Source organism: Nicotiana sylvestris, chromosome 11 (genome assembly GCF_000393655.2).
Source record: "Nicotiana sylvestris chromosome 11, ASM39365v2, whole genome shotgun sequence".
Taxonomy (NCBI): domain Eukaryota; kingdom Viridiplantae; phylum Streptophyta; class Magnoliopsida; order Solanales; family Solanaceae; genus Nicotiana; species Nicotiana sylvestris.
This window is the reverse complement of record NC_091067.1, coordinates 105285425-105297553: the sequence shown is the minus strand read 5'-3', so window position 1 is coordinate 105297553 and position 12129 is coordinate 105285425. Positions and strand designations below refer to the sequence as shown.

The 12129-nt window shown below is 37.4% G+C and overlaps 1 protein-coding gene across 1 annotated transcript; it reads left to right on the top strand.

Annotated features, from left to right (window-relative positions):
• Positions 1 to 739: 739 nt before the first annotated feature.
• LOC104241638 (probable methyltransferase PMT15) lies at positions 740 to 4714 on the top strand. Its single transcript, XM_009796585.2, has 6 exons — positions 740 to 1773; positions 1866 to 2076; positions 2254 to 2539; positions 2762 to 3154; positions 4040 to 4117; positions 4226 to 4714. The coding sequence occupies exons 1-6, from the start codon at positions 1024 to 1026 to the stop codon at positions 4479 to 4481; spliced, it is 1974 nt and encodes a 657-aa protein (XP_009794887.1). The 5' UTR covers positions 740 to 1023; the 3' UTR covers positions 4482 to 4714.
• The last annotated feature ends 7415 nt before the right edge of the window (positions 4715 to 12129 follow it).

Here is a 12129-nt window from a genome sequence, read left to right as displayed (position 1 = left end):
ACAAGGCATAAAACATATAATTAGTGCAAAACACTAGTGATTAAACCTCAAACTCAATTAAAGTGCAGTAAATTAAAGCGCAGTAAGCGGCTAAAATACATAATTATATCCTACCATCATATATTATCTTCAAATTTAGAAAGCTGACTAAGAATGAAATGTTGTGTCACGTAAACTGAAACGAAGAGTATTACAGGCACAATAATTAATAATTCAAAATATTTAAAATATATTTATGAAAATTGTGGTCAAAGAAAAATCTGACTCCCTTAATAGTAATAGTGCTACGTAAGAGGGTGTAATAGTTTTCTTACCATCTACACGGTGAACTGGTCCGCCGTCTCCAACTGTAGTGGCTTGAAAAAAGTTAGCTAGGTAGTTAGATACGGAATGGACAAATGGCCTCTATAAGCCTCTTAATTAATCCACGGCCATTTGTAACAAACACGTAAAATTTAACTGAAACAGTTAGCTGAAGTAAATCATGGCGAGCATTTAATCCTCCATTCCACGGCTGAGATTATTTCCTATCCAAAATAATACAAGGAACGGCAGCTGACATAGTAGTTATGCATAATCCAATTGATAAACTCCGTTTTCCTATTTTTCAGACTCCATCAAACACTCTCTCCTCTCATTTTTCACATGTTTCTCTTGGTAGATCTAACCTTTAGCAGCTGTTACGGACACTCTCGAACTATATATATAATTGAAAAATACATACATTTTACTTAGTTTCCAACAATTGTGACAAAAGTGTAGTGGGTGCACGAAGACTCACACCCACTAACATAATTTACTTGTTGGATCCACCTCTACTTTTCTCCTCGATCTTTCTGTTGGCCTTTATTCTCTTTCATGTATATCCTAACACCTTCTGTTGATGCCGATCCAACTGCAACACCACCATGTTATAGAATCAATTGAGTTGGATTTCTTTAGCTAGCTATTTCAATTTATAAACATAGAAAAATTGCAACTTTGAGTCATTGATTGAGTTGTTATTAGCGGACTAATTTTGCCATGGCAGGTCCTAGAACACCCCCATATTATAGCCCAACGTACAAGCCCAATGCAGCCAACTTCCCTTCTTCTCCTTATTCAATAAGAATTAATGTTTATACATTGGCCATAGCCATTACGTTCCTCTGCTCTATTACTTATCTCTTTGGCAGAGGCTCCATTTCCACCTCTCCTGTTTCTAATGTTGCAGCTACCATCCCCTGCATTCCCTTGAAAATAACATCCACTGCTGCCGCTTCCAATAATTCCAAAATATCATCGTCTTCTTCTTCTACATCGTCACAACTAGACTTCAGCACCAACCAAGGTGACGACGAAGGTGAAGGCGTTGCGCCTGATGATAGTGTCAAAGTTTACCCGGCATGTGACATCAAGTATAGCGAGTATACTCCGTGTGAAGACCCTCAAAGGTCGTTGAAGTTCAAGAGAGACAGATTGATTTATAGGGAGAGGCATTGCCCTGACAAGAGTCAATTGTTGAAATGCCGTATCCCCGCGCCTTATGGTTACAAGAAGCCGTTCAAGTGGCCTAAGAGCAGGGATTTGGCGTGGTACGCCAATGTGCCACACAAGGAATTGACGGTGGAGAAAGCCGTTCAGAATTGGATCCGAAAAGAAGGAGACAAGTTCAGATTTCCCGGTGGAGGGACCATGTTCCCTAATGGTGCTGATGCCTATGTTGACGACATTGACAAGTTGTTCAATCTTAAAGATGGTTCCATTAGGACCGCTATTGATACCGGTTGTGGGGTAATGTATCATTTCTCTCAGTTGCTAGACGAATTGTAGGATCCCATTTAGCGACGTATATCTAAAGAAGTTGTGACAATCTATATATGCAGGTCGCGAGTTGGGGAGCTTATCTTTTGTCGCGAGATATCCTAGCGATGTCATTTGCACCCAGGGATACACATGAAGCGCAGGTTCAATTTGCTCTTGAGCGAGGCGTTCCTGCTTTAATTGGAGTGCTCGCGTCCAAGAGACTTCCCTATCCATGTAGAGCCTTTGACATGGCCCATTGCTCTCGTTGCCTTATTCCTTGGGACCAGTATGGTACGTATGAGTGATTAAGTAAATAAAAGTGTGTTTTATGGTACGTATAATTGATTAAGTAAATAAAAGTGTGCTCTTTTTTAATCAGATTGTCACACAATTCAATAATTCTTTCACATGAATCTAAATTTGGTTTTACATGTTAAATAAACTAAAGTTTATTTGCATGGTGATCAGATGGTGAATACTTAATGGAAGTTGATAGAGTGCTGAGACCTGGTGGATATTGGATACTCTCTGGCCCGCCAATTCGCTGGAGAAAATACTGGAAAGGCTGGGAAAGAACCAGGGATGACCTAAATTGGGAACAGACCAGAATTGAGGAGGTAGCTAAGAAACTTTGTTGGAAAAAGTTTGTCGAAAAGGATGACATTGCAATATGGCAGAAGCCATACAATCATTTCCAGTGCAAAGAACAAAAGAAGAAGTTAATGTGTCCTGCCCAAGATCCTGATAAAGCCTGGTTTGTGCTTTTCAACTCCTCACAGTTTTAATACCCTAGCTACTAGTTCTGTTTTATTTTATATGACAGTAGTTGACTGGGCACGACGTTACCTTAGGACATGTTCTGAAACAGACTCAAAACGAAAGAGTGTCATATAAAATGGAATTGAGGAAATATTAGGTTATACTCATAGTTCTGTTAGCTCTAAACTTGTTTCGTGTCAACTTTGTTGTTTTACAGGTATACGGAGCTTTCGACATGCGTAACTCCGTTGCCTGAAGTTTCAAGTGAAGAAGAGGTGGCAGGTGGACAATTGGAAAAATGGCCTAAAAGATTACACGCAATACCACCAAGGATTAGTAGAGGAACTGTTAATGGGGTTACAGCTGAATCTTTTGAGAAGGATTCACAGCTATGGCAAAAAAGAGTTTCTTATTATAAGAGTGTAGATAACAAGCTCAACCAGCCAGGGAGATACAGAAATCTTTTAGATATGAATGCTTACTTAGGTGGTTTTGCTGCTAGTTGGGTCGATGACCCTGTTTGGGTAATGAATGTTGTTCCTGTTGAGGCTGAGGTCAACACACTTGGTGTCATTTATGAACGAGGATTGGTTGGAACATATCAAAGCTGGTAAGCTATTCCTAGGTCCTTCAGTACAATCAAACGCTTTCTTATATGATTATTTTTGTGAACTCGAGTAGAAAAAGTTCACCTTTCCCCCTTTATTATGTACTGGGCTAAGGGTGAACCTCTAACCTAAGAGTTCCGGTTATGACCAGCCGAAGGCATGCCCTCTAGATGCTATACTCCTGCTTATGCATACTTCATGGCGAATAGGCCTACAGTCGCTTGTCCCTAGCCTCGATGTTCTTTAGGTACTTGTAGCTGAACGAGCGAGATAAGATTGTGAGTATTTTATGGGAATTCGTTAAAGTACACTAAAAACTTATTGAATATGTACCTAGGGGCAAAGCTACACTTTAGTGAGGGTTGACCACCCTTCGTCGGAAAATTATACTATGTATATAAGTAAAATATTAAGTTTTAGAGGTATATAACAAATATTGAATACCCTTTGTCGGAGATTTTTTTTTTTTTTTACTTCTTTCAAGTTTGAACACTCTTTGGGAAAGTCCCGGCTTCGCCACTATATGTACTTGTCAGGGGCGGATTTAAGACTAATTTATGGGGCACGTGAACCCATGGTGCTTCGGTCAAACTAGATATTTTATGTACATATTTACTAAAATTAATCTAATATTATATGCTGACACCTATGCTCCAGAGAACCTAAATGGTGCACTTGATTGAATGTTGAGTTACTTATCTAGAGAAATAGGGATCAATTCCTAATTAGTACTTTTTTTTTCTCTCATTTCTTGAATGGTACACCCATATTATAAAAATCTTAGCGCCTCTAGTACCTATTAATAATATCAGGATATATACCTGTTAACGACTCATGTAACTTAGGCTTTGGTATATTTGTATTTAAAAATAAATTTTTTATTGTAGGTGTGAGGCCATGTCAACTTACCCAAGAACATACGATCTTATTCATGCTGATTCAATATTTACTATGTACAAAGACAGGTAACTAAGTTTTACTATTATTTTAAATTCTAATATCTTATTATTTCCCATACAAAAACGGCATTGGAATTGTGAATTCTGAGTGTGTGGTTTTGATATGATATGTAGATGTGAAATGGAGGACATATTACTAGAAATGGATAGGATATTAAGGCCAGAAGGAAGTGTAATAATTCGAGAAGACGTAGATATATTGGTGGAAGTAAAGAAGATAGCAGATGGGCTGAAATGGGATACTCTAATTGTGGATCATGAAGATGGGCCAATGGAGAGAGGGAAGCTTCTCTTTGCAGTCAAATCTTATTGGACTGCTCCAGCTACTCAAGATTCTAATAACACCTCCACCAACCCAAGGATGTTCTAATTTCTTAATCCCAATTTTGTGTTTAAATTACCCTAATCTCTTGTTCATCTGCTTTTTTTTTTTTTTTTTTTTTTGAGTAAAGTGCAACATTTTACTCTTTTGATTAAATTTTGTATAGGCTAGTCTGTCTAAGCTTTTAAAAGTTTGTAAAACAATTCTATTTGTCCCTTGATATGACTAATAGATTTGTTTAGCTTGAAAAGTACCTATCGAACTCTTATTTGATTTTTCAATTCTTTTCTTTTATGTCCGCCTTTTTCATTTTTTTATCTTCTTTCTCCTTTTCAAACAACAACTTACTCTGCTAGAGATGGAGAAACAATAAAAGATTATGAGAAGGTCAATAGTGCTGGAAAAGGGCCAAATATCAGCCTTGATGTACATATTGTAAAGAACTAAATTTATAAATTAAGAAACTACTATATAATACTACTACTTTAACAAAGTTAAAGGAAAAATTATTATCTCCCCGTATAATAACAGTGCCAAATTAACAAGTTGAAATGAAGGGTGTAATATATCATGATCCAACTACAATGTGCGGGCAAAGGCAAACACATAAGAAAACTGATTTGCCAGTATCTTCAATTAGGTCGTTCACGCAAAGAGTCTCATCTTCCAAACAAGTTTAGCTCTGTGATCATCAACTATAAATAGAAGCCTATACATCTCCTCTTGGGATAAGAAAAAGCAAGTCAGCTACTTTAGTTTTCTTGCAATAATCATTTTGAGTAAGAACTATTCGACCAAATATGGCTACGACCATGAAGTCAGTTGTTTCACTATTGCTGTTGGGTATGCTGGTGATTGTGCTACAAAGCAGAGTGATTGAATGTCAGCAGGGGCAGACATGCTCGGCATCACTTGGGAACCTGAACGTGTGCGCGCCTTTCGTGGTGCCAGGGGCACCTAACGCCAGCGCTGAGTGTTGTGCTGCACTTCGATCAATTGATAATGACTGCATGTGTAACACTATGCGCATCTCTGCCCGCCTTCCCTCTCAGTGCAACCTTCCTCCCCTTTCTTGTGCTGGTCAGTTATTCACCAATTTTATTATTGCATTATTAGGGTAAACTATAAAAGGAAGCATACAGTGATCAGGATTATGTTACATAACTTATATTTCAGCTACTGTCTACTGACTTTGACTTCTATTTTTTTTGCAGCAAACTGAGTTTGAAGGGGTCCGTGCCTACCAGTTCCCAGTCACTGGGCGAATAATATCATAGTTCTAAAATCAATAAATTTACTCTGTCCCTTCTATCTTTCTTTCCCTTTTTCCGTGGTGCTCTTTATGCTAATGTCCTCACTCCTCTGTTCTGTCACAGAGCAAGGCCAGGAAAGAGTTTGTATTGTCATATGAAATCAATAAAACATGTTTGTTCGTCTCTCATATGAGCTTGCAAACTATTTACGATGTTTTTCTGACTTAGTTTTGTCCATGTATCGCCTCACTAATACCGTAACATAGGCATCAGCTAGTATCCGCCAACCGATGAATCAAACAATCCATGAAATTGGACGAGTTCTTGCCCAACTTTTGGCATGCTTTAGGAAATCGGAAGTTGATTTCTAATACTTTTTGGCATACCAAAACCCGGCCGCTGGGCAAATAAATTATTCCTCTGTTTCAAAAAGATTGGCACGAGATTGTACTTTGACCATGTTTTTCTTAAATATTTTATAAATATTTTGAATAAATATGACTTACAATACTTGTAAGCAAGTGATTTTTGACCCTCCCCGAGAATTTTCACATTTTTAGCGTGAATATGTGAAATTGGGTCTAGTATAGCTATTTTAACTATTTTTACTTTATTTCGTTGCAAAAAGAAAAATTTCAAAAAAATATATATATAAATTTTAGTTTATGTATCTCTCATAAACTTGAAAAATACAAAAATTGCACTTTATTTTTGTACTTTATATAATTTCGAAAATTACAAAAAATATAGTTCTATTAAGGTTTTATAGTCATTTTAACTTTGAAAAATACAAAAAATATTGCTTCATATTTTATCTTAATATTTAAAAAAACGAAAATTACAAAAATAGTTTTATTAATATTTTATAGCTATTTTAAATCTTGAAAAAATATTTAAAAAAAAAGATATAGTTTTGTTTGAATACTAGTCTTATTTTCGGTAGTTATTTTGCTTACATAGGACTAGTTAAGCAACGTGTTCCTATTTCTTGGGTCCGGGCAAAAGAATAATATTCGGGTTCAAACTACCCGGTTTTAGGCCTAATTTTCGGACATAGCCCATAATAAACCGTGTCCAGGACACATGGGGAACCCCACCACGCGTGGGGGACATAAGTCTCGAACCCCACCACGCGTGGGGCTCATTTTTCTTGACAAACCCATGCTAAATACACGGACAAAAACAAAGAAGGAGGGACTTTTTGAATTTTTGGAGGGGAGGTTACTGTTCATCTTCTTCTTTCTCTTTGAAAGAAGAAGCAAGGAAACCCTACTGTCCCGACGACCAAAAAACCAGCAGAACCACCCAAAACAACCACCTCCTTTCACCGTCGTCACTGTTCACCCGTCCCCTCCAAACCTCCGGCCACCCTAAACCATCGTCAACCACCCTAACCTCCTAGCCCGCGAGCTCCAACTCCCCCATTGCCCATAACCACCGTCAACCCCAAACAGCTTCCCCCCCCTTTCCGTCAAACAACCACCCTCTTCCTCCTGTCCAAACAGCCCCCCTCCATCACCCGAACTAGCCCACAGCTGCTCCGTCCACCAGCTCACGACCAGTTCTCATCCTCCTAGGTTCATCGTCGACCCCATTGTCGCGTAGGTCGAGCAGCAACCATTGTTGCTGCTGTTCGTCACCACCTCACGTCTAACACCACGTCAAACACCTCTGCCCCCTCGACCCCTTCCGCTTCATCTCTTCGCACCAATCTGCTGCATCGAGAAAAGTCCGTAGAAGCGAGCATGGTAGGTTGTTAGCACTTTCGGGCCGAGTTTTCAGTTTTCCGTGAGGTCGTTTTGTTCGTCGAGGCCCGGTACGTCGAGGTTGGTCGTTGAGGTCGCTGTAGGGGTTCGGTCCATGGCTCTATGCGTTTCTGTTTATTCAGGTTAGTAAGCCTCGATGTATTGGATTAAAGAAATTTTTCGTTCAATGTTTGAAGTTGCAATATATCAATTGATATGATAATTTTCTGCTTATGTTTCACCGTATGCATTTTAGTTCATTTTTGTGTTATGTTATTATTGTTTACTTGATGTCATTTGATTTAGTTGTATTAGTAGTCCCAAGACACAGTTTGACGTTGATTCGCTCGTCCCTTCATTGTCTTAGTTTATTTGGACAAGATTAGTATTAGTACCTGTTGTTACTACGTCCGAAACACTCATTCGCTTAACTTCTTTTATCAAATCTTGACAAGTTATGAGATTGTAGTTGTAAAGAAGCCGTAAGGTTTAGTATTGTTAAAGGCGTAAAAATGGCATCCTTTTAAAAATATAAAAAATAAAAAATAATAATAAAATAAAAAAAAACGGGACAAACTTCACCAAAAATAAAAAATGTATAGATTGTGGAGCCCTCGCAAAATATATGTATTAAATACTTAGATTCCGGGACGGGCCGTTTAGTAAATTTCACGGCCCTACCCAAAAATAATAATGCGCTAGTTGCTTCAGGCGCGCCTTTAATAATTTAATTTTCCTAAACTCGGGTGCACATTTATGTGACCCAAATCTAAATCTCAACGGAATCGAAATGTATCTCTAATCACGGGTATATTGATTATGGCGTGGCCCGAGATGCATTTCCATGGCATTGCAAATTCCTTCAAAAAATAAGTATGAGATGAGCCTCGCCGAATAAAAATGCAAATTGTGGGGCCCTCGGTAAATACTTGTTTTAAATTACTTAGAATTCAGGAGGGCCGTTTAGCGAATTTCACGGCCTTCCCAAAATAATAACACGATAGTCTCTTTAGGCGCGTGTTTAATAATCTATTTTCTTAAACTTGGGTGTGCATTTCATGTGACCCAAATCCAAATCTCAAAACATCAAATAAAATGCGTTCCGGATTGTGGGTGCATTTCATGTGACGCAATCCAAAGACGTGTTTTAAGCGATGTTCACATTCTTTTGAAATAACAATAATAAAGCGGTAAAAAGTTAAAATTGGCACATTGGTTCATAATTGTATTTAAAATCAGATAAATAAGCCGAATATAACAGTTGAGCGACCGTGCTAGAACCACGGAACTCGGGAATGCCTAACACCTTCTCCCGGGTTAACAGAATTCCTTATCCGGATTTCTGGTACGCAGACTGTAATATAGAGTCATTCATTTCCTCGATTCGGGATTAAAATTGGTGACTTGGGACACCCTAAATCTCCCAAGTGGCGACTCTGAAATAAATAAACCAATCCCGTTTCGATTGTCCTTTAATTGGAAAAAACTCCCTTGCGCCCTCGCGGGTGCGTAAAAAGGAGGTGTGACAGCTCTGGCGACTCTGCTGGGGATATGACCCAGAACCACTGGTTCAGGGTTAGAAATTCGAGCTTAGATAAATTGTTATATTTATTTATTATCTGATTATTACATGTTTTGAGCCTAATGTGCTAAATGCTGCTTTTACCGCTTTGATATTATTTGAACTGTATATAAACTGTGCCGAAACCTTTCTCTTCTTACCTCCGGGGATGTGCTTACTGGTTGAGACTCCCTATTCTGTTAGTGTCATACCCTAAATAAAAGAGGCTCGGAAAGTTTCTAAGCCGGCTGGCCTTTTGGTTCCCGGAAAGGAGCTCCTTCCTCAGCTCGAGTTGTCCGCTCGGGTACACTGTCTAGAACACCGACCCAGGTTTTTGAACCTAGTATAACAAAGCCACATGCCGGATCCCTAGTAGGAACGTTTATTTGCATCATGTGCATTTGACTTAGGGGACTCAACATAGGGGTTGGGTCCGTCTAGGACAAGCAACCTGAAAATAATAGACAATCTTTCGGCATCCTATGTGCTACATGTTGTATTTAGTCAAGGGCGTATGGGTCATTTGGTCATTTCCAGCATGATGTTATTTTAATCAAAGCATGGGGAACATTTGTGGAATCCAAGAAGCCTTGGAATTCCCTATGTCCCCCACGCTTGCTTTTTGGGAAAGCACATGGGGAACATTTGTGGAATCCAAGAAGTCTTGGAATTCCCATATGTCCCCCACGCTTCATATGTTGGGAAAAGCGCATGGGGAGCATTTGCGGAATCCAAGAAGTCTTGGAAATCATTATGTCTCCCATGCCACATTTTTGAAAGAAATAATAAATATAAAAAATAAAAATACATATAAGGCATGAAAATTCAAAAGATTTTGTATGTTGTCATCATTCTCCACAAATTAGAAAATCGTGAAAAGATGAGGAAATGGCAGTGTAGAGACATAACTACTTATTTTTAGAAAAAAAAAAACAAATGTCCAAGTAGTGTCGAAACTCTGCCGAAATTTTGAGAAAATGAAAATGAATGTCTTATTAGTTTGTTATATTAAAGGCAAAGGAAAAATAGAGAAAAAATCATCATTGTTCTGTCTTGTTTTTAAAAAAAATATAGAAAAGAAAATAGTTTGTTTTGCCATAAAAATGAAAATAAAAAAAAAGGTTTTGTTTTAAAATGGGTTTTTATTTATTTATCTGTTTATGAAAATGTCAAAATAAAAATAAAAATAATAAAATAAAAAGAGTTGGGCGTTGAAAGTAGTTTTATTATTTGTTGCAAATATATATATATATATATATATATATAAAAAATCCAAAAAGTTTTTCTTTATATGTATATATATATCTTTATCTGTTGCAAGAACATTTGTCTTACCAAGAGTTTTTAGAATCCCAATTTTCAAAACAAATAATCCAAAAATATTTTCCATTATTGACTTCTTTAGAAAGTCTTTCTAGTTGTTTCTTTAAAAAATAAAAAAGAAAATAAAATAAAAAATATATAATATAAAAAAAAACAAATCCGAAAATATTTTGATTCTTCTTTCAAAAATTGAAAAGAAAATTCAAAATTCAAAAAAAAAAACATTTTAGAAGCATTTCTTATATTAAAGGTAAAATTCCGAAAAATATTTTCTTCTTTTCTTTAGAATAAAAAAAACGAAAATTCAAAAAATATTAGTCTTTCTTTTAAAAAGAAAATCAATCAAAAAATAATATTTCCTTGCTTCTTTTAAAGTAGTTCTTTTAAACGAAAATTCAAAAAAAAAAGTTAGTTCATCTTCTTATTATTATTTGCCTACTTATTCTTATTTGCCCGAACTACGCGGGTTTGATTCTCACCGGATGTGAGATACGTAGGCAACCCTCATCGGGTCCAACCCCACCTTTTGCTAAAAAGCCAAAAAAAACAAATAAATAATAATAAACAAAAAATATATGACAAATTTTAGTTTCGTCATAAAGAAGTCGGGTGACGCTGTTTTATCAAGACATAGCCGAATGTTCCCGAAAGGGACGCCGGAAGGCTGACTTTGCATAAACAGCCACCTTTGGGTCATTTTTTAAGACTTGGTCCAATTGACCCACACAGCCTTAAAAATCTTCGTCCCCGAGACGTTAAAAGGCCGTGTTTGCAATATTGACTTTTCTAAATTTAAAAAAAACGACAAAAAGAGTCATAAATTAGCCAGGTGATTCTGCTTTGTCATAAATAGCCGAATGTTCCCGAAAGGGACGCCGGAAGGCTGACTATGCATAAACAGCCACCTTTAGGTCATGTTTAGGATTGTTGGTTTTGTTGACCCACACAGCCTTATAAATCTTCGTCCCCGAGGCGCTGAAGGGCCGTGTTTACAACACCAAATCTTTTATTGTAAGTTGAAAAAAAAAACAAAGAGTCAGCGATCAGGTGAATACCGTCTTTTGTCATAATAAGCCGAGCCAGCTTCGGCCGCGTCTTAAACCGTTCTTGCCGAAATAGCCTTAGAGTATCTTTCAGTTGTCGAAAGGCTGTTTTCGTAAAAGAACGGACAAGTTTGTAATGTGTCATAAAATAATCCTCCCCGGCCTCAAAATTTATATGAAATTTGGAAGGGGCCGCATTTGCAAAAATAATCGTTTGGTTGCATTTGACAAACGGGGAAAGGAACTGGCCGTTTGTTTTGAGTTTGATTTTTGAGGACATTTGTTGCCTCTTGTCAAAAGTCCGTTAGTATGGTTAGTTTTTAAACTTTTGGAATCAAGTTTGTTTTAATTTGGAAGTTGGAAATTCCAAAAAAAAAAATGTGTGTTTATTATTGTTTATCTTTTATTGGTCCGAACTACGCAAGGTCTGATTCACGCAGGGACGTGATACGTAGGCAATCTCCATAAGATTCGACCACCACTAAAATAAAAAATAAAAAAAATATAATAATAAATAAATAAAAGAGAGTGTGGAAGATTTTCAGGGGGCACAATTGTCTAACTGCTTAGGTACATTGTATCTCTGATATATGATTGTCTGTCCAATGCCCTAACACTAACGTGATGGCTTCCCTTTGATGTGTCCATATATAGAAAGTGGTTGGTTGTGGTAACTCCTCCCTGCAAAGCAAAATCAAAGGACAATGGCTCAGAACCGCAGAACCGAGTGGGTCGGTACTGATGACCGACAACAATTGATCGAACGGAACA

What these genes read in the sequence shown, in the direction of transcription:
- LOC104241638 (XM_009796585.2), top strand. Translation starts at nt 1,024, where the DNA reads ATGGCAGGTCCTAGAACACCCCCATATTATAGCCCAACGTACAAGCCC. An exon ending in TATTCCTTGGGACCAGTATG is followed by an intron (nt 2,077 to 2,253) that starts GTACGTATGAGT and finishes CATGGTGATCAG; the next exon opens with ATGGTGAATACTTAATGGAA. An exon ending in TTTACTATGTACAAAGACAG is followed by an intron (nt 4,118 to 4,225) that starts GTAACTAAGTTT and finishes TATGATATGTAG; the next exon opens with ATGTGAAATGGAGGACATAT.